Source organism: Haliaeetus albicilla, chromosome W (assembly GCF_947461875.1).
Source record: "Haliaeetus albicilla chromosome W, bHalAlb1.1, whole genome shotgun sequence".
Classification (NCBI taxonomy): Eukaryota; Metazoa; Chordata; class Aves; order Accipitriformes; family Accipitridae; genus Haliaeetus; species Haliaeetus albicilla.
Window position 1 is genome coordinate 44,418,609 of NC_091515.1, and position 23,000 is coordinate 44,441,608.

General features: G+C 40.4%; 1 protein-coding gene across 4 annotated transcripts in view; it reads left to right on the plus strand.

Annotated features, from left to right (window-relative positions):
- LOC138683545 (probable global transcription activator SNF2L2) overlaps positions 1 to 22,653 on the plus strand; it is a 231,771-nt gene extending 209,118 nt beyond the window's left edge. For all 4 annotated transcript variants that reach the window (XM_069775524.1, XM_069775526.1, XM_069775525.1 and 1 more), the window contains 5 exons: positions 13,935 to 14,040; positions 14,864 to 14,965; positions 18,687 to 18,819; positions 21,013 to 21,155; positions 21,777 to 22,653. In XM_069775524.1, coding sequence (XP_069631625.1) covers positions 13,935 to 14,040; positions 14,864 to 14,965; positions 18,687 to 18,819; positions 21,013 to 21,155; positions 21,777 to 21,812 — 520 coding nt within the window. In that variant the 3' untranslated portion in view covers positions 21,813 to 22,653. The remainder of the gene's footprint in view (positions 1 to 13,934; positions 14,041 to 14,863; positions 14,966 to 18,686; positions 18,820 to 21,012; positions 21,156 to 21,776) is intronic.
- The last annotated feature ends 347 nt before the right edge of the window (positions 22,654 to 23,000 follow it).

Genomic DNA, 23,000 nt, shown 5'->3' on the forward strand with positions numbered 1-23,000 from the left:
TGATCACTTCCACAACTCCTGCGTGACTGGGGTTTCCTATGTGAGCCCATTGTGTGATCAGCGCAACCCACTTACTCCATGTGGCATCAGTCGCGTGATGTGTAGAGGAGACCCTCCCTTTGAACATCCAGCCCAGCACTGGCAGTCGGGGTGCTAAGAGGAGCTGTGTCTCAGTACCAACCACTTCTGAGGCAGCTCGAACTCCTTCATATGCTGCCAATATCTCTTTTTCAGTTGGAGTATAGCGAGCCTCGGATCCTCGATATCCTCGACTCCAAAACCCTAGGGGTCGGCCTCGGGTCTCTCGGGTCTCAGCTTTCTCGCTGGCTGAGCTTGAGAAGCTGAAAAATCCTTGACTATAGTCTAAACACTACTTAGCAACAACTGAAAATATCAGTGTTATCAACATTCTGCACATACTGAACTCAAAACATAGCACTGTACCAGCTACTAGGAAGACAGTTAACTCTATCCCACCTGAAACCAGGACATTAGGTCCCATAGACTTATGTATGTTCAGGTTCTTCAGGTGGTTAAGAACCTGATCTTCTCTTGAAGTGGGAGGGACTTTGCTCCCCCAGTATTTGCCTTGAGGCCGATCCACTCAAGAGGTGTGAGAAAAGAGGTTTCTAGTGAAGACTGAGGCAAAAATTTGTTGAGTACCTCAGCCTTCTCCTCGTCCGTTGTTACCAGTTTCCCAGTTGTGTTCATCAGGGGCGTATGCTTTCTTTGACCTTCCTTTTCTGGCTGACATACCTGTTGAAGCCCTTATTATTCTTTGCAGCTCTTGCCAAATTCAGCTCCAGCTGCACCTTGGCCTTCCTGACCCTATCCCTACACAACTGGGCAGTGTCCCTATACTCTCTCCAGGATACCTGTCCTTGCTTCCACTGCCTGTGCATTTCCTTCTTGCCCTTTAGTTTGACCAGCAGGTCTTGACTCAGCCATGCTGGTCTTTTGCCTTCCTTTCCTGATTTCTTACATGTGGGGATCGAGAGCTCTTGCGCTCTGTGGAAAGCGTCCTTAAAGATCTGCCAGCTCTGTTCTGCTCCCTTGTCCCTGAGGGCAGTTTCCCAGGGGGTCCCATTGACTAACTCCTTGAACAGCTGGAAGTTTGCTTTCCTAAAATCCAGGGTCCTGACTTTACTCCTTGCCTGTCCCATATCCCTCAGGACTGCAAACTCCACCAGTGCACAATCACTGCAGCCCAGGCTGCCTCCAATCTTGACGTCACCAATTAGCTCACTTGCGTTGGTGACCAACAGGTCCAGTAACGCATCCCCTCTGGTAGGGCTGTCTATTACCTGGCCTAAGAAGTTATCCTCAACGCACTCCAGGAGTCTCTTGCATTGCCTACAGCTCGCTGTGCTACTTTTCCAGCAGATGTCAGGGTGATTGAAGTCCCCTGGCAGGATGAGAGCCTGCGAGCGCGATGCCTCCTGTAGCTGGAGTAAGAAGGCTTCGTCAATAGGCTCCCCTTGATCAAGCAGCCTGTAGTAAACACCAGCCACAAGGTTCCCTTTGTTGCCTCGGTCTCTAATTCTTACCCATAAGCTTTCAACCTGCTCGTGGCTATTCTTCAGAGACAGCTCTTCACAATCTATCCATTTCTTGACATAGAGGGCAACCCCTCCGTCCCTCCTTCCTCACCTGTCCCTTCTGAACAGCTTGTAGCCATTGATAGCAGCGCTCCAGTCATGGGATTCGTCCCACCAAGTTTCAGTAATGGCAACTAGGTGGTAGCTTTCTAGCAGCACGGTGGCTTCCAGCTCTTCCTGTTTGTTGCCCATGCTGCATGTATTGGTGTAGAGGCACTTCAGCTGGGCTGTTGGCCATGTCACCTTCTTAGAGGAACACCCCTTAATTCCTTTGAGGTATTTCACCGGTGTTCCCCTGTCGGCTCCTATTACCTCAGGAGCCCCCAGCTCAACTCTGTAAGACTTCAAGTATGCTCCAGTGTACCCAGCAAGTCTCACAGCAACAGGCTGAGGGCCCTCACTAGCACCCTGTCCCTCAAACCTTGGCTTGTCACAGGCAAGCCTGATATTATCCCACTCCCCCTTCAAGTCTAGTTTAAAGCTCTGTCAATCAGCCCCCCTAGCTCATGAGCAAAGACACTCTTCCCCCTTTGAGAAAGGTGAATCCCATCTGACGCCAGCAGGCCTGGTGCCATGTAGACCATCCCATTATCAAAAACCCCAAAATTCTGGCGGTGACACCAGCCACAGAGACATGTATTAATAAAATGGGTCCATCCGTTTCTTCCAATATCACTGCCTGCAACTGGAAGGACAGAGGAAAAAAATTACCTGTGCCCCAGATTCCCTTACCAACCATCCCAAGGCCCTGAAGTCTCTTTTGATTGCCCTTGGACTACGCGTTGCAGCTTCATCGCCACCCACGTGGAAGAGCAATAATGGGTAATAGTCCAAGGGCTGTATCAGACTAGGATGTTTCCTAGTGATGTCCTTAACTCAGGCCCCAGCGAGGCAGCAGACTTCCCTAAGAGGGGGGTCTGTCTGGCATATTGGACCCTCTGTTCCCCTCAGAAGGGAGTCACCTACAACTATAATCCATCTTTTTTTCCTCCTGAAGGCGGTCACGATACAGGGGGTAGGCCTTTCTGACCTTGGCAATGCCTCTAATGTAGATGGACCATCATCCACATCATTAACTGACTGACCTTCCAAATCCAGAGCCTCATACCTGTTGTCTAGAGGTACCTGGGAAGGCGAGGTAGGCAAGGAGGGGGTTCGCCTGCCACCCCAAGCATAGGCTTGCCTCCATTCACTCCTTTCCTTTAAGCTACTGCCTTCTGCCTGGTGTGGGGGGGAAGGATACAGGATCCCCTTGATCTTGTGTTTTTTTCTGGTGGCTGTTTCTGTCTCAGGGAGGGCAGAGCACGGTTCCACCAGTCTATCTCTTTCTCAGACTCCCCAATGCTCCTTAACCTGTCCACTTCCTCTCAAAGCTCTGCCACCAGGCTGAGCAGATCATCTACTTGGTCACACCTCACACAGCTGTTCTCAATCCTGCCATCAGGTACTAGTGAAAGGCTCTGGCATGCCCTGCAACCTGAGACCTGGATGGCTGCATGTTTTCACGGGAGCTCTGTCTGGGTAGCCACATCAGTTCTGGTGAGTGCAGAGGACATAGCTTTCTGCTGGGTGGATACCATAGTTAAGCTCCTTCTGAGAGGGTGATGACCACCAATTGAACTGACCATTGGAGATGGTAGGGTGACAACCCCCTTCCCACATGCCCTTCCCCACAAACTGCTGCACCACAGCCTGGTTGCTAGTGCTCTCTAGGCTACTTTTTATAGATGTAGGGGTGGCTGCTGTTGCTCTGGCAACACCCAGGCCTCACCAGCATCTCCCACGAGAGCTACTGGCTCCTGGCGGGTGTGTCTGCTGCCCTGGCGTTTCCCTGCCTCAGGAACCCCTCCCTGTACGCCAAGATCTACCACGCCACTGCGGACCGAACGGACACCAGAGCAGCTCACCTCGGCGACTGACTACTAGCTTCTGTTACACTGCGTTTAAATCTCCTGCAGTTGCTCTGGCAACGCCCAGGCTGCGTCAGCGTCTCTCGCGAGAGCTGCCGGCTCTTGGTGAGTCTCTCTGCTGCTCTGACGTTTCCCTGCCTCAGGAAACCCCCTGTACGCCAAGATCTGCCATGCCGCTGCGGGCCGGGCCGGCACCGGAGCAGCTCGCCTCGGTGACTCAATGTTGCATTACTGTTCAAAGTACAGAAGCACTACAACAGTTGTAAGAATACAAATTTTAACTTCACAGGAGATTGTCTGCTAGCTTTTGGTTTTAGAAGTTTAATTGTTTGAAAGAAGTCTTCCAAACCAAATCACCCTGAAGCAGATATCTGGCATTAAAAAAATAAACAAACAAAACACTTGTCTAGGTAATTAATTTCCCAAAGTTACAAAAAAAGGAAAACATTAGGAAATTGTACTTATTAGCCCCTCTAATAGCTGTGCTTTTTTTTTTAACTACACTGTTCTTACTGTTGTCTCTAATATGAATTTCTAACACCGAATTATGAGTAGGATATTGTTTCATTAATCTTTTTGTATCTATAAATGTACTATCTTTGTGTCAGAGATCACATTTGCCCTCTTTCTAATTTAGACTTAAAATCACAAGTGGGGAAAAACTTGGGGATGACGCTGACATTTTTAGACATAAGCATCATCTTTACAGACCCCGCCTTCAATGTCTAAAGTGTTTTGGTTTTGGATTTTGTTGCAATTATTTCTACACTTAAGAAACTAATATCTGCAAGTTAGAAAAGGTGCCCTTGTAGGTGTTGAAACTTGGTCTGCATTTGTGATATAAGACAATTGTTTAGTGTGTTAGGGAATTTTTATTGTACCCCTTGAGGCGCATTAAACACACATTTGTGCTTATATATAAAAAGATTTAATGAGAAATGCATTCGACAGAGTCCTACTGCAATAAGCGGTTCTACAAGGAGTCCACAAAGATGCAGCATGAGCCAATTCCTTATATACACTTACACTTGTGTTGTCCCAAAACGGGGTTCTTCACCCAGTGCGCAAAGAGCCAATAACACACAGAGCCAAGATATTTGTTTATTTCATGTCTGCACAGAGATGGGTGCTAGGTGGTAACTCCACAAAGCTAGCACACACTTGAAATGCAAACAGGGTCTTATATACACGTGAGGATCCAGGAAAAAGTTGTAACAATACATGATTAGTTAAAAATTTATATAACAAAAGTACTTCTACACATATCTAGATAATTACCTAACTCATTATATTAAGGTGGTTTTACATTTACATACTCATTATACACAAGTGGGTGTCATTTTTAATATTAAAATCAAGCTAAGTTAGCTAAGGACACACTTTTTTCTTGACACTACTCCAGAACTGGGTACTTATGATATAAATCAGAAGTAAGGCAATAGCGTTGACAGAACCTAATTATTTCACCTCCTTGCTTCAATGGATTCAATGCTGGGACCTTCCATTCTTGTTCCTATGGTTTCAATAACAGATTGTCCTTCTGACATCACCTGTGCCAGTCATGTGAGTGTGGGTATCAGATGGCATCAGGCACCTTAGCCTGGTGTTTGGTTCATCCCCCAGTGCCAGCTGTGTTTACCAAAAGTGGCCCCGGAGTACTCCACGATCTACAAGACAATACTGTGGCATTTCTTATCTCATCAGGCAGTTTAACCCATTCTGCAGTTAGGCCTTCTTGCCCTCCATGCCAGATCATTCCTTTGTCATGAATTACCATTGCTGAGCAGTTACAATTTGAATTTCCCCTTCAAGGGGAAAGATGGTTGAAATGCATGTCCAGCATTTCTGTCCTTTTTTTTCAGTTCTGATCCTCATTTTTAACCTTTCTGTCTTTCATTCCCTCTGAAATTGAAAATGTCCACATAGAATGCTGGTGTAGAGATTAATTTGTAATTCTTTTCTTATGTTTTTAGAAACCAAAGTTTCTCTATATGACCAGGGTAATTATTTTACTCTTTTGAAATTAGGAACAATTTTACTGGAAATAAAACCATGTTTTTACTGAACTAGGAATTTATATGCCAAATGAGATCAATCTGAGCCCTAGTTGCTCTGTTTGCACCATGGACATACATGCTGCCTTAGACTCCAAAACCATCTTCTTCCTCCTGTGAGTGCTTTCCCTTATTTTTAAATTTCAAAGTAAAATAAACTATTAGTCTAGAATCCTCAGAAGTTAGTTTTTCCCTTACCTGATTTTTAAATGCAAAAAAAATCATTTAATCCAATATTCCTCCATCTTCCCTACAGCTTCATTGTACTCTTGTCCCTTGCAGTAATTTGTTCTTTAATGCCTTGGTGACATTTTGCTGCACCTGTTACTTTGCATTAACTTTGCTTAGATAGCGACAGTTGACTCCTACCAGATCTCTACAACCATAACAGCTCTGTTGTATGAAGTGGTGTGCTTCTGTGATCCACCTACTCTCTATTCAGCTCATTAGACCTAGACAAAGTAGTGAGTACAGAGCCTTACCTGATAACTTCATAAAGCTTCCTCCTCTTAGTAGGTGGTTGTTAACCATGTTTAAGAAGGCTGATAAGAAGGTTGGAGGGTTGGATCATTGTGTCCTGCCCATGTTTCTTGCTTGAACAGAAGACTTCCCATATTTTTGGTGTGTATCATTTTGATCACTGCATCATTAAAGATAAAAATGTTTAAATTAGTACTTGTACTATCCTAGTTTTGACAGATTAGTTCAGGGGAGAGGATTTTTCTTTGTATGTAAAATTATTTTCATTTGGACTGTTTCAGAGATTTCTTCAATTGATTAGCTTTTAGCTGTGTTATAAAATAGTAACGTAACTGGTCATCAGTAATGTCAATAGTAATTAATTATACCAATCAATAATCTGAAGTCTTCAAGCATACAAAATAAATAGTTATGATTGATACCCTGATCAAGATTATGGCCTATGTAGCCATACATCAAAAATAGGAATTGCTATTCCTATTGCCATTTAAATAATAGGGAAATGTCTGCCATCTACTAGTGAAGTCAAATAATCTTGGAAAGGGAAAAAAATTAAAATAAATTTAACAAAAGTGAATAATGTCTCCACCTGTCTGGATTACTGCTGGAAAGTTATAAATACAAAATAACAACCTTACCATGAAGGTGGGGTTTTTGTATTTGTTTGGGATATTTTTAGAACAACTTCACCATGAGTTGCACTTGAATGGAAGTTGTAATTAGCACACTAGTGCTAGGTGTGAGAACTCTGACTAGAGCAAGCATGCAGGACTCTTCACCCAACCCATGTAAATGGAATTTCAGTGTTTGTTGATAAGTGTGAAATTTGCCAAAGAAATGTGAGCATCTTGCAGTTTCAGCTTCATTGTTATCTTTCCTTTCTGGTTTCATTATTTTCGAATACCTGAAGGGGAAAGAGGTTTGATAAAAAGGAGTACTATTCCTTAAGGAATTTTAAACCTATATAATATGTAAGTATTCACATGTGAACACACATGGGAATAAAAAGATGAACTAAAACAATAGTAGTGAACCATCACTCATATTTCTGTCACAATCAGTTCTGATAATTTATTTTGGTCACTCTTGCTCTTCAACATGTAGACTGCTAGTTGCTAGGCAAACTTAAATGATTACTGCTCATGCTTTTTTATATGGTGACTATAGAGTTTATTATTATTTAATTATAAAAGTGGAAATATGGATTAAAAATCAGAGAATGGCAATCAGAATTGCGGCAGAGGATCCACAACGGGACATCACACACAGACCAATGTGATCAAGTGAAGCCAATTTACTACAACTTTCAGCACAGTTATATACCCGATGCGCTTATGCACGTGCCTTATACAATGCTCTGATTGGTACAATATCTCGTTTCACATGGCGCTATCTTATCCTTTATTGGCTGCTCAAGCTTCTTCACGAGGTGTCTTGTGGTTGCTTATCTCATTCTTCGGCATCCAGGAGTTGTCAGGCTCTTCTTATCTTCCTTTTCTCTGCGTACAAGGACACAGCGTCCTTGTCCGCTTCAGCACTTTGTATGCTTATGCTTCGTTCCCAGCTAAAGGCTGGATTGCTCACATGTCCTCGCCCAGCCAAGAAATCCTCAACAATTCCCCCTTCTTGTTTTTGAGCAATCCAGGCTTGATTAATAACTTGGGATGCCATTTTTCTCAACAAGCTAACTAAACAAGGTAAAATTATTACAATAGCTAAAAATCACAAGAACTACAACAATGCCCATGCGACATAACTCTTTAAGCCACACCATTAGTTACTGTACTGAGGCATAAGCAATCTTGTCTGGTCACCAGATGTTTTCTTTGGTTTGCGGCGGTATCCATGACTACGTCCATCCGAGGACTGTGAGGAAGATGGACTATCTGTACATTCTCGTGCCGTCTTGCTCTGCGAACTCAGCCCAGCAATCGGTAGGTGCCAGCTTTCCGTGGGCGTCCCCACGGAGGCAACAATGGCCTTGCCGTACACCAGCCCGATGCTCTTCGGAAAATCCCGGTATTTATACATTTGCAGAGGAACGGATTTCAGCACACGTGGCCAGCGGGTGCCAAAATCCACCTCAGTTGCAACATGGGGAGCCTATGACGCATGCGCTCGCTGGCCAGGCACACTGCACGAGCCATAGCCATCCTGTCTATTGGTTCATGGGCTTTGTGATGCGGTTGCAATGCACAGAGAATCTTGACCTGTTATGTCGGCCAAGGTGACCTAGACGTTAGTTTTTGGCTGAGGTGGTATTCATATTGCCGCACCATCTAGGATGCTCCAGATGATGATGGTCGTACAAATCGAGCGGAAGTCCATTGTGGGCCTGTATCTGTGGAAACACAAGCATAATCTTGCCCCCAGGTTATTAATGGAAATGGACCTTCCCATTGCCCTGTTTCTAGATACTTAACTAAAACCATGACCTTACCCCTAATTTTGGCTTTAGCTAACTTTTCTTGTGGAGAGAGATTCCCTACTCCCCCTTTTTGTGTTTCGTCAATTAACACCTGCAGTATTGCCCTTAGCAAAGATCTATGAACACAATTAATTAAACACGGCAAAAGCAACATTATACCTAATAAAATACACAAGAATAAAAGACTGTTCAGGTAATGCCAATGACACACAAAAAGAGGTTTGATTAATAGCTTTAGCTAGTGACAGGCAAACATTCTTACTGTCCCACGGTGTTAAACGATGTGGATCAATCACCGGTGTCACTGTCATGCTGCTTACTACAGTCAGTGTGTTCCATATCAATCTCAGCATAAGGTTTCAAATTTATGGGTAAATCAGGAACGTGTCTGTCAGACATGGATGATGTGATTTTTTGTTCAATTGCTGCCAAGGCTTTCCGTCCCAGTGCACTTAGTTGTCTTGCAGAAGTTAAGCTCTCGCTGCCCCGCAATAAATCCAGCAGCGGCTGTAAGTCTGTATTTGTAATACCACAATAAGGTCGAATCCACTGTAGGTCTCCGTTTAAACCTTTCTCCCTCTTTGGGCATTATTTCCCCTTTTTGTACACACAGGTCAATCAATTCCTGCATTTTATCCTTGGGGGATTTCTTTTCCGCCTTACCCACTACTTTAGCAAAAGAGTCCATACTTTCTACGATCACATTTGCTGCTTTTTCATATGCTTTTTTCGTCAATGGTTGCCTACATTTACCCCCGTCTCTTTTTCGCATTTCCTCCAGCAATTCTAACATTGTCTCTTTTTGCTCTAGTATTAGAGTAGCCAAATCCTCATTTGCATTATTTGAATCAGGGTATATGCTAGGTATAATTTGTTCATGTTGAACAGTGGTATCTAGGGGCTGTTTTCTCGTAGGTGGATTTTTACTCACTCCCTGATTCTGTAGGGTTTCCTTTAAGCGTACGGTTAGGGAGGCTTGGGAACTGTCAGGTGGCTGATTAATATCGGCAGTCCCAGGGAGTGGAGCAGAAGTCAAGGGCACAGGAGCAGGCGGACAAGCTCCAAAAAGTCTCTCTCGCTGCATTATGTTTTTCTCCCCGCTTTTCCCTTTCGCTTGCGGTTGGAGAGAGAGCTGCAAAAGCAGCCGCAGCCGCTTTACGATCTGCTTTCATTTCTTGCAGAGTTGTCTTAATCAATTTCCATAAAGTTGCAAGACCTTTAACTTCTTTAGACCCGTCACTAATTTCATCCCATAGGGAGGTTCTGATAGCTTTCCAGGTACTAAGCTCAAAAGCTGTACCCACACTAATTACTCGGAATAAGTTCTCTCTCCCAAGCCCATAAAAGCAACCCCTTTATCATGGAGTTATCGCATTTCAGTCCTCTCTCAGAGAGAAGATGTTGAAGGAGTTTCAGGACCGCTTCTTGCTCTTTGTCCAACCCCATCTCCTTCTCCGACCGCTCACCTGATCAGGGTGAGATTCCAACCTTCTATTCACTTGCGCGCGTCTCCTCGTCTTCCCAGCTTAGCTGAGGCTCATGTCATCCTGCCAGGGCAGCAGGGATCATTTCGGCCGGCTTCTCCACTCCCTCACCGGTTAGAAATTCTCATAGAGACGATAAAGAGCCGATCTGAGGGTCCCTTGTTCGGGCGCCAATTGCGGCAGAGGATCCACAACGGGACATCACACACAGACCAATGTGATCAAGTGAAGCCAATTTACTACAACTTTCAGCACAGTTATATACCCGATGCGCTTATGCACGTGCCTTATACAATGCTCTGATTGGTACAATATCTCGTTTCACGTGGCGCTATCTTATCCTTTATTGGCTGCTCAAGCTTCTTCACGAGGCGTCTTGTGGTTGCTTATCTCATTCTTCGGCATCCAGGAGTTGTTTGTCAGGCTCTTCTTATCTTCCTTTTCTCAGCGTACAAGGACACAGCGTCCTTGTCCGCTTCAGCACTTTGTATGCTTATGCTTCGTTCCCAGCTAAAGGCTGGATTGCTCACATGTCCTCGCTCAGCCAAGAAATCCTCAACACAGAATTAATAATTTTCTTCCACCATACCCATAACAGTAATTTTTAATTACATAAATATTGTCTTTTCAAACATGCAATATGGAAGCACATACACAAAGGGAGCAGGAGGTAATATTTCTGTGACAGGAGTTTGTCGTGGTTTAACCTCAGCTGGCAGCTAAGCACCACACAGCAGCTCACTCACTCCCCCCCACCCAGTGGGATGGGAGAGAGAATCGGGAAAAAAAAAAAGTAAAACTCGTGGGTTGAGATAAAGACAGTTCAATAGGACAGAAAGGAAGAAAATAATAATAATGATGATAATAATAACTTAAAAATTACAATAATAATAATAGAATTAGAATATACAAAACAAGTGATGCACAAGGCAATTGCTCGCCACTCACCGACTGATGTCCAGTTAGTTCCCAAGCAGCAATCCCCCCCAGACCAACTCCCCCCAGTTTATATACTAGATGTGATGTCACATGGTATGGAATATCCCTTTGGCCACTTTGGGTCAGCTGCCCTGGCTGTGTCCCCTCCCAACTTCTTGTGCCCCTCCAGCCTTCTTGCTGGCTGGGCACGAGAAGCTGAAAAATCCTTGACTGAGTCTAAACACTACTTAGCAACAACTAAAACATCAGTGTTATCAACATTCTTCTCATACTAAATCCAAAACATAGCACTATACCGGCTACTAGGAAGACAATTAACTCTATCCCAGCTGAAACCATGACAGGTACAGAACAGGGTTGTCTGGCCTCAACAGCTATAAAGGTTGGATCTATGCTCAGAACACTTTCTCTTCCCTGGTGGATATACATAGCCAGCCTTCTCTTCTCATCCTGCAGCAGCAGCTGCTAAAAGTATATTCCTGCACCTGCCATAACCTAACAGGCATTTGACTGCTAGGATTGTGTTTGCTGTAAACTGGATGGAAAAAATATTCTACAAAAGATTTACACCACAGGGTATTGATTGGACCACACTGAATAGGAAGATATGCTTGGAATATTTGAATTATTTTCCCTCTCTCTCATACAATGTCTATAAGAAGTGTCCTGGAACTAAACCAAGAACATTAAGAAATCTTGGCTCAGTCGAACAACATCTCCATGTAAAAGAAGAAAACTGTTTATTCCTAATTGTTCGTTAACCTACTAGGTCCATAGGCAAAATAATATCTACCCAAATCCTGAGACTATTTTACACATTAAGAGATCCCTATTGAGAAGGCATAGATGATGATATTCATAGAGGACACAGCTGTCCCATAGATCTTATCCTCCTTCATTGTGACAGAATTACCTAAATTAACCTTTGATTCAGCATTAGTTCCAGTGGGTCTGATAAGATACCTGCAGTTTCAACAGAATGCTGTGTTGTGGAGGACAGCTGTAAGAGAGAAGCTCAGGTGGGGGGCTCAAGAACTGGCAGCAGGCTCTGTGTTGCCCAACTCCTACAAATTACCATTCAAAGGTGGAAATGAGATAACAGGGCCCCTTTGGAGTAAGTTGTGATAGAATTAAACAGTGATATTTCTGTCTGTGAAATATGGGCTGAGAAACACTGGTAAATGCTGTCTATGTAAACAGACTACAGTTCTTCTCAGAAGCTGCTTTTTTTGTGCTACCATGACTGTCAGATAAATGGCAATACATACATAAATATATATATGCTTGAGCCCATAAGGGCCATCAACAGATCTTTCCTCTCCAAATAACTCATAGTCAGCTATTACCTGGGAAGCCACAAATGAGAGGATAAAAAGAACTTTTATTCAGAAGCATTAAAGTAGCTATTAATAAGGGATGGACAAGGGAAAATCTGGAAATCTCCAAGAATATAGACAGTTGCAAATCATAGGCAAAGCGTATTTTAGGATATCCAAGGAATTTAAATAATCCATTACTTTACTTCTGACAATTCTTTCTGGATGATTAAAGAGGTACAAACTGCAGTACTGATTTTCAATGCACGCACTTACAACTATCTTCCCAGAAACCTAACATTCATTAATGAAAGTTAATACCGGCATTTATTGTAAAACCTACTTGATCTGATTTCAATCAGCATCTGGTATAATAGCACCCGGTATGGACAAATAGTTCACTATGAACCAGAGCTATAAAAATAACTATAAAAAAGACCAAGAGGAAGATAAATTTAAGGTGACAAGAAAGAGAATAGTTAAGAATAATAAAAGAAAATGAAGAAAAGAATAAAGCTGCCCTAGACAAAGCACTAGAGAATTCAGATTCAAATCCTGATCCTTCTCCTTTATGATCTACACATATGTGACGGTCTGACAAATTCAATGTCTCAAACATCCGCTAAAAGAGCTTTGCTGGAGAAATCGACCTCTGTAAAAATGCTGGAGTTTTGTGAACAGGACAATGTGGCCAGAGGAGAGGGCCCCACGGAGGGTGGGAACGCACTTCTCCAAGGCCCCAATTCCTTATCTTAAGTGACCAGGAGAAGGAACACAATTTATGCCTTCCTGGAGGAAGAAGGCCCCATGGAAGTTGGGACTGTGCTTCTATCTTAAGTGGTCATGCCAGCAGGAAAAGAGAAGCAACTCCACAATGAACACCCCCCCCCGAAAGCTACCGATTCCAGTGAACCCCAGGTGTGGGAACTGCGCATGTTGAGATCATCAACTAACACACTATAAAAGAGGAGAGAACGAATCCTCAGTGCGCGCCCTCCGGAACTGGATCTCTACGCTGGCTGGACCAACGCTGGACCCAGGACTGGTGAAACCCTTCTCTTCTCTCTTTCTTTTTTCTCTCATTCTCTCTCCCTTTTCCTTCTCTCTTTTCCACAGTCCCTACGCCTCATCCTTTGAAACATAAACCGTTGACCAAGTCTGAGACTAGGAGTGGATCTAGCCGCCCCTGGGCTCCTCTTTGAGAAGGAGTCCAGAAAGCAAGGGGGTCTGCTCTGAACCTCGTGACTCAACGGGAGGGCTCTCCTCCTGATACATTTCATGTTCCTTTTTCCATTTCATTTTTCTGTACTTCCCTCCTCTTCTCAAGCAGTGGCTTAATGACATGTTGCAAGGTTCATATTAACAAGTTCATGTGTACTTGGACAAAGTTAGCTAGGTTGAATAAATGTTGATTGTTGTTTGAACTCCCCTGGTGTCATTTCACCTTAATTCTGACAAAGGAAATCCACGAACCTGAGTCGCTCCAACTTTGGGACGCAACAACATATGATGGTGATGATGTATCAGGACAAGAACATGAAAGTTGTGCATTAAACTGTGGATTAATTATTTGTATCAAATCAATAAGATCAATTCAGAATAAAATTTGTTGCTAATCCTTTACAAGAAAAAAATGCTAGATTTTTAATAATTTGATTGTATACAATTTATTTTCTGAGAAAGTTGTAGTAATTCTTTGTATTGTGTGCTTGTTTTTCTCAACAGTTCTGGACGGCAGCTAAGTGAAGTCTTCATTCAACTCCCATCTAGAAAAGAATTACCAGAGTATTATGAATTAATTAGGAAACCAGTGGACTTCAAAAAAATAAAGGTGAGAACCATTTCTGGGTGTGGACATTTATTTATTCCTTGTCACTATATAGAAATATGAACATTAAGTCATCATTAATATTATATTCATGTGGATATTAAATTTGCCTAATTTTTTGTTTAGATTTTAAATTTTAATATGCCCCTTGTTATGAATTTTGCTTAATGTATATTGCAGTTTTTCACTACTAACACCTAAGTCAAAGCAAAACATAGGATGACATAAATCATACTTTCAGAGATGATACACTAATTTTTTTTTTTTAAAGGACCAAATCCTGAATCTGTAAGCAAAACTTAAATAAGTGTAGTGCTTGCAAAAACTTTATGTTGTTGGGAGGGATATAATTATCTTTCAACTAGCATCACATCTTGGAACAGCCACAGTTGGATAGGTGAGGATTAGGCAACTTCTTGCACCTTAGAGGCCATGAGGAGTTCATGGCTATCTCTTTTACCTTCACTCACGCTGTACCTCTTTTTGTTTCTGTACTAAGAAACTTGGAATTGAACTCCTTTCTTATCCACAACAATACAATTTCTGTTGCTTTTGGCCCTTCCAATTAACACAGCGATTGCAAAATTTTTAGTCTGCCTTTGGCCATGATACATTTTTGTCAGCATATTCCTCTCACACAGGCTTTAAATTTTGTTTGTTTGTTTTAATTGGATACTTATCATTCCACTTACTTAGGTAAAATGTTTAAAGCTAAGGTTTTAATGTATTGAAAAGCAATATTAATTGATTGTCCTGTCCATTATTTTTCTTTTTCTCTCCCTACTGCTGCCATCCATCCTTCTCCCAATCTTAACAAATGCAACAGGAAAGAATTCGTAACCATAAATATCGGAACCTCAGTGATCTGGAGAAAGATGTCATGTTGTTGTGTCACAATGCTCAGGCATTCAATTTGGAGGGATCACAGGTCTGATTGATTGAACCATTTTGTGTTAAATGTGTCTTCCCTACTCAGTGTTTTCAGTGCTTGTTTGATTATGACAATTCTGTATATAAAACCTCTATTTTTAATCTTCTTAGTGCTTTTAATGAATAAAAATGCCCAGATTCTTTGAAGCATCCAGAATCCTTTGGTCACAAGTAGAATTCAAAGATTCAGTGAATTTAGTTTTGATTCCATAATCCTGAGATCAGTTTGTTCTGATATACTGTAAGACAGCGTCGTGGTTTAACCCCAGCCAGCAACTAAGCACCACGCAGCCGCTCACTCACTCCACCCCATCCAGTGGGATGGGGGAGAGAATTGGGAAAAGAAGTAAAACTCGTGGGTTGAGATAAGAACGGTTTAATAGAACAGAAAGGAAGAAAATAATAATGATAATGATAACACTAATAAAAGGATTGGAATGTACAAGTGATGCACAGTGCAATTGCTCACCACCCACTGATCGACACCCAGTTAGTCCCCGAGCTGTGATCCCCCCGCCCCCACTCCCCCCAGTTTATATACTAGATGTGACATCACATGGTATGGAATACCCCGTTGGCCACTTTGGGTCAGCTGCCCTGGCTGTGTCCCCTCCCAACTTCTTGTGCCCCTCCAGCCTTCTTGCTGGCTGGGCATGAGAAGCTGAAAAATCCTTGACTTTAGTCTAAACACTACTGAGCAACAACTGAAAACATCAGTGTTATCAACATTCTTCTCATACCTAGCTCAAAAACATAGCGCTATACCAGCTACTAGGAAGAAAGTTAACTCTATCCCAGCTGAAACCAGGACAGACAGTTTTCAGACTATTTGAAGCTATGCTAAATAGCTGTGCCCTGAAGAGCCATATGTTGGTTTGAGCTCACCAAAGTGCATAATACAAGTAATTGAGAGAATGGTCCAGCTTAGGGTCAGTTGTTAAGTATTTAGTGGTGAAATTTTCAGCTCTACTAATGGAAGATAAAGTTTAAAGTTTGTCTGATACTAGATCTTTGTGTATATAGTTCATATTCTCTGGACATTGTTGACATTTTTTTCTTGTTGAAAGAACAATATCCATTTTGAGAGACTGGAATGATCTACCCTCATTAATAAATAATGTACCCAAATCTCTCATCTTGGAGAGTTATAGAGTTCAGAATTTTGCCTAGTTTACACACAAGGATGCACTCAGTCCTATGAATTCACAATAGAAGAGGTAAACAGCAATACAAAAGAAAAGAGTACAAAAACCTATAAAACATATGAGAAAGTTGGAATATATGCTCTGGATTCTCTGAGATTTAGTTACAAAAGGATAAGATCTAAATCTTGGATGGGACAGACACACTAGGCTAGTCAAGAAGGCATTAAACAAATAAAGTGTTATGTGAAAAGGGGGGAAAATAAGTGTTGAACAAAATTAAGATAATTGGAACAAAATACATCTAAGCACTGCAGAACATGAAGAGAATAAACTCTGCTTTCCTATACACCAGTCTTAGGAACCTGGGCAAACAAACAGAATTAGAATTGTTCATTATGAAAACAAATTCAGCCTATTTGGTCCTGAAAGCTGGTGGGAAGACTGGAATGTTTAAATTTTTATCAAAAGATTGAGTTGGCAGTAGGAAAGAAGATAGGGAACGGCAACATATGTGGAAATTTATATTTATATGGCAACATATGTAGAATAAAGTACTACCTGTATCAGAGTCTCTGACACAATGTTAAATACACATTCTAGCAGATGAGGCCCCAAATAGCATGATGCAACACACTATTAAACTGCAGTAGATAACATCATGACTGCTTCCATAATATTCAAGGAAAAAAAAAGATGTCATGGGGGACTTCAGTAAAAATGTTATAGACTGGATGTCAAATGCTGCCAATTTTAGTGCATTCTGCAAGTGTCTAAACACTATAGATGACCCTTTGCTATACAGAGGAATTTTATATCATGTTACCTTGACAAATAACAAAGAAATTGAACATTCAATTAAAAATGAGGATTTTTTTAGCACAAATGATCATTACTTGATTATTTTTGTTGTGTACAAGCAGAATAAAATGTTGTCTGTTGTACAGACATTTTTGATATCTTAACAACATTCAGTTAAATGAAAAAAAAACCAAAATCAGCTTAATTATTCAAGCAAAAAATATTAACGATTGGAAGCGTGGGAGAAATTTTTACTAATTCTTCAGAAGCTATGATTTTGCTTAGTGATATAGATATTTATAGCTATTTTACTGCTAATGAAAGTAAATGGAAAAAAATAAGAAGGGAAGCTGATATCAAAAAACATGACTGAGAAGTTTGAAATTGGAAGTTGATCAGGGAGGTAAAAATATGCAAGGAAAAATCAATGGTTACATGAGAAATCAATATAGATAATTATTCTTGTCAGAAAACTTTGGTTGCTATTCTCTTGGTAGGATTATCAATAATGATACTGAGATGGTAGAAATGTTCAGTAGATATTTCTGTTCTTTGCAAATAATCAGATTCATATCACAGAATGATGCAGAAATATTTTCCATTCCAACATAATAATGTTATCTACCAAATTTAGTATTACTTTTTAAAGCATGAAGTCCAAATAACTTGTACCTACGATTTTTTTAATTTCTGCATGAGACACTCTCTGTACCATTAATTTTCATTTTCATTAAACCTTGGGACATTCCTGCAGTAGTTCTCAAATTTTTTTAGGTTTTCTTTTATTCTGTGTAATAGTTTGGATCCACTTTTGCTCTGACACACATACTTATATCATTAAAATATAATATTTATGTGTGCACTACTTACATTAAAACATACAAACCCATAAGTTTAATTCAGACAGAGATATTTAAGTACACAATAAAGTAAAATTTAAGTGAGATACTTCATATTTGTTTTATTAGTACTATGCATGCTCCTCTGTTGGTTTTGGTTTTTTTTGAGCAAAGCATTTCCATCTGGGCTGGAGGCTTAAAAGGTGCTTTCAGGGAGAGACAGATCTTATATGGTGTGTTCAATTTAACCAATGCATTGCTTCCAAAGTTTTACAGAGCAGTATGTGCAAGCTCATTTTGTTAAGATGATTATAGTGTCTCATTATTATTTTTTTATTTTTATTTCTGTTAAATTAATCTGGCAAATACATTACAAGCCAGATGTAGTCCTCTTATTCATAGATGTTCTTCCAATGAGGTTAATATAAAAGCTGATAGTACCAAAAATACTTAGCAGGCTTCAGAATATTAATAGAGTTTTGGATAAGCATTGATTTTCAGTCTTTTTAGATCTTAAAGGAAGAAATCTTAAAGGAATCCCAAAGCTGCTTGGGATAAATTATTTTCTTTTTTACCCACTTTGGAACAACAATTTTTCAAGGCTGTTATGATCTAATTAAAATATATCATAATTCTAGTGGTAATAAAATAAGAATGAAAGAAAAACAATTGCATTCCAGGATGGACTCTTTCTCTAATTGGATGTTTTAAATGTGATGATACATTTTAAGAGTCATATTTTTGTGGCTCACTGTTTGCTGGATTCTTCATTTAGAGCATGAAAATTCAATATTGGCATTTTTTTGTAAAATTCATGAAACAAGCATTGTTACTTGCAATAAAAAGGCTACGTTCTGTGAGTTTGTATAGGAAAAAAAGTGAATTTTTTATGATGCTTGGCTTGCAGTTCTGACATAGGTTTGCTTTCATACTGTAGATCTATGAGGATTCCATTGTTCTTCAGTCTGTATTCAAAAGTGCACGACAGAAGATTGCCAAAGAAGAGAGTGAGGATGAAAGCAATGATGATGATGATGATGATGATGATGAAGAGGAGTCAGAGTCAGAATGTAAGTTCCCTGCTGAATGCTGAGAAGGAAATACATTTAGGGAAGAGGGGGGAATTGATTTTTCCATTTGTGTACTGAGACTGGTTATAGACTTTCATTTTCCACTGGTGGAAGTAGTTTCTTATAAAGTCTGCTGTTTTGGCTGCTTCCATTCAGCTTAAGTCTCTTGGCTACTCTATTCTGGCTATATTTCTTAGAATTGTGCTGAAGACTTCAAGTATTCATAGGCTGGAAACAAAACACAGTAGGTGCTTTTAAGCACTGCTCAGATGGAAACAGATCTGACTTATCCTTATCTAACTGACCATGAATATATATGGACCCTTCTTTTCCTGATCATATCGCTTGTAAATATAAGTGTTTAGAACTAGTGACTTCCTTAATCCATAGGTGAGCAACCTTTCTGATATTATGCAACATATATGATTAAGAACCAGAAAATGTTACTTCAGTGAGACAAAAGGAAAATGGAACTCAGATTGTTTGGCAAGTAGGAGATGACATTCATAATTTAAGAGGCCCAGCTAATCTGTTGTGAGATGGGCCCAGGCTGGGCCAAAAATTCATCTGGGATCTAGAGCATGCTAAAGGTTAAGTTGGAGCATCTCTTAAGAAGTGATACTCTCATCTCCTATTAAATTATTCTGATATAATTTATCTCCATTGGTAAAAATGTATGTCTTTTATTTCCAATTTGAATTTTAATTTGCTGCATCTCTGCTATTCCACAGAATTGCCAGTAGGTTCACAATATACTGATGTCAAAAAAATTAATATAGAAAGAGCCAGATCTACATATTACCTTTCAGATCCCCTGACCAATTAAAGTTTCCTCAACAAGTACCTTCTCACATAACCTCTGAACTTCAAGTCCTTGCAAATTTGGAAACGTGATATTGTGGAAAAGGAGGGATCCCTTCATTCTGCTTTCTGCCACCCAAGTGCTTCTACCCCATACTTTCTAACTACCCAGAACTGCACTTTGAAAGTGTGTCTGGATAGAGAAACTAGAGTACTTTTGCCTTAAGCTACTCTGCAAGTATTACAAGCAGCTGTGCAGAGCATGCAACTTCAGCAGTTCATCTGGAAATGAGCAGATACCCTGGAACTAGGCACTTGTGTTCTCTTCAGTAAGCTGTCAACTCAAAAATTGCCAGTCACCTCCACATGGAGTTTGTGTAGTTAAAAAAAACCCAAAATTGTCTGTTCCTACTGAAGATAGACATTTTTCTATGTGCAGGCAACAAAACCTACTTTATTTCTTAACGTGTATCTTCTTGTACAAGGTTCCCTGAGTGTAGTTGCAACACTAAATGCTATCTGTAAGTGCGATGCATTCTAAAAGTGAAAGAAGGATGCATCTGATCAACTCTCAGATTTTCTTGATAGTTTAATGCAAATTAGCGCTTCAACTATCAAGAACACAAGTAAGAGCAAATATCTCTAATTCCACAATCCAGACAAAGAACAGAAAGAGGATATTTTCATGCTACAAGGGGAGAATTTACATGAAGACAGACTGTTTAGAAGTTGTTGTCGTGGTTTAACCCCAGCCAGCAACTAAGCACCATGCAGCCGCTCACTCACTCCCCCCCATCCAGTGGGATGGGGGAGAAAATCGGGAAAAAGAAGTAAAACTCGTGGGTTGAGATAAGAACGGTTTAATAGAACAGAAAAGAAGAAACTAATAATGATAATGATAACACTAATAAAATGACAACAGCAATAATAAAAGGATTGGAATGTACAAATGATGCACAGTGCAATTGCTCACCACCCGCCGACCGACACCCAGCCAGTCCCCGAGCCGCGATTCCCCGCCCCCACTTCCCAGTTCCTATACTAGATGGGACGTCACATGGTATGGAATACCCTGTTGGCCACTTTGGGTCAGGTGCCCTGGCTGTGCCCTGTGCCAACTTCTTGTGCCCCTCCAGCTTTCTCGCTGGCTGGGCATGAGAAGCTGAAAAATCCTTGACTGTAGTCTAAACACTACTGAGCAACAACTGAAAACATCAGTGTTATCAACATTCTTCTCATACTGAACTCAAAACATAGCACTGTACCAGCTACTAGGAAGACAGTTAACTCTATCCCAGCTGAAACCAGGACAGTTGTTTAAAAGTTATTTAGTACGAAAAGGGTGTACAATAAATAAAGGCAGATGTTACATTCACATTCCACTTTTTACAGCAAAATCAATGAAAGTCAAAATCAAGCTGAACAAGAAGGATGAAAAAAGCCAGGACAAAGGCAAAGGCAAGAAGAGGCAAAGCCGAGTAAAAGCCAAGCCTGTTGTGAGTGACAATGACAGTGATGAGTATGAAGATGAAAATGTAAGTTTTGTTCACTGAAATTTTGGAAATGGTTGTAGTGATTTCATCTATACCCTGTCCTGTTTGCACTCAGAATTTTCACCTCTTCATGCTTAGAAACATTAAGCATTGTTTTTGATCTGTGTCATCATCTTGGGAGGATGGGGGAGCAGGTTCAAACTGTGTTAGGGTTTGCTTGTGGGATCTGGTCTTGGTGCTGGAAGACAAAAAGTCTGACACTTTATCACTTATTTTTTGAAGATGTTCTTTCTTTCTTTGAAACTTTAAAACTCATGGTTTGTTTGCTTTCATTCCCACCCTAGAAACACTTGGGTTTAATTTCTTGTAGGTGTTTCTATTAATGCAACAAATGAAGACAGATCTTTCCAGACTTTTTTTTAAATACCTGGGTAGACAGAAAGGAGCTAGTGTTTCCTGACTCTATGTCTCTTCTTCTCTAAAGAGGTCCACAGCAATTTAATTGGAATGAAATGTCATGAAAGGAAAATAGTAAATAACACTACTTTTCTTATGCCTATCTTGATTTGTCAATTTAATTGTAATTTTTCTTTTTTTCTTTAAAAAAATCCATGGAATACTTGGCAAAGAATTTCTGACTTTTCTTGTGTTTCTTATCTCTAGGACCAGTCAGAAGCAAGCGGAAGTAATGATGAGTAATTCACAGAGTTTATTTCCTTGGCAGAACTGACCCCATCCCCTTCCCTTTTCTCATTTTACACCACTGAATTAATTTTGTCAAACAGACATTGGGTTGTATTCTCATCCTCTATAAACTAGCTCTAGGATAGTGCCTGACAAACATATGATATCATAGTGTAAAAAAGGAAAAAAGTAACATACTGCGATCAAATGGGCCTCAAAGATTTTTTTAAAAATCTCCAAAACAACAGAAAAGCTTCTGATGAAAAAATGTGCATTAATAGTATATTTCTCTGGGTTGGGTTTCCTTGGTAATGGTTTCATTGTGCTTGGTTTTATCATTCGATATTTTTCAGTGTCATCAGAAAGACAAAAAAAATGTCTTTTGTAGCATTGATAACCAGGAGAAGCCATAAAAAGCCACTGGTTATTTTATTTTTCATCAGGCAGTTTTCTGCTCTATTGTTTTTTTACACTGTGGTGCATATATGCAACTTTGTTTAATAGCTTATAAATGTACAATAGTTGGCCTTTACCTCACCTTGTCCTGTGTACATTTTTTCACTTCATGCTTGATGATCTTCAGAAAAATGCTTTTTTGAATTGTAGCAAATGTATGTGTACTGTAAACTCTGCTAAACTTTTCTCTCCTTGATTAAAAATAATGGGTTGAAAAATGTTTTAGAATATTGCAATCTATATAGTGTAATGAATGGCTTCTTTCATCAAACTGATCTTCTATGTTACCAGTGTGAATTCTCACCTTTTCACTAAAGTGTACTTAATCTTTGCTTTCTTTGCACAATGTCTTTGGTTGCAAGTCATAAGCCTGAGGCAAATAAAATTCCAGTAATTTTGAGGAATGTTGTATTGGTGCTTTCCTAATAAAGGGATAATTTATCTCAATAAACACAGCCTTGTGTTATGAATTCCACAAAAATCCTTTTTACTATAGTGACAAGAGTGCCTCTTGTAGAGAGACCCAAGGTTCTTTGCTTTAAACAGGTAACATAAGAGCTTGTCTGAATTCCATAGGAACATCCTCAGAGAGATACAAGACAAGTGACAGCTATTAAAAGATACCTTGAAATGGAAGCATAATTCCAGTCCCTAATTAGAATTCAAGTGATTAATCAATAAAACAAACATCTTTGTTCCTTTTTATTTTTTTTTAGGAAATGTTTCTGTCCATATGTTTTCGTGGAG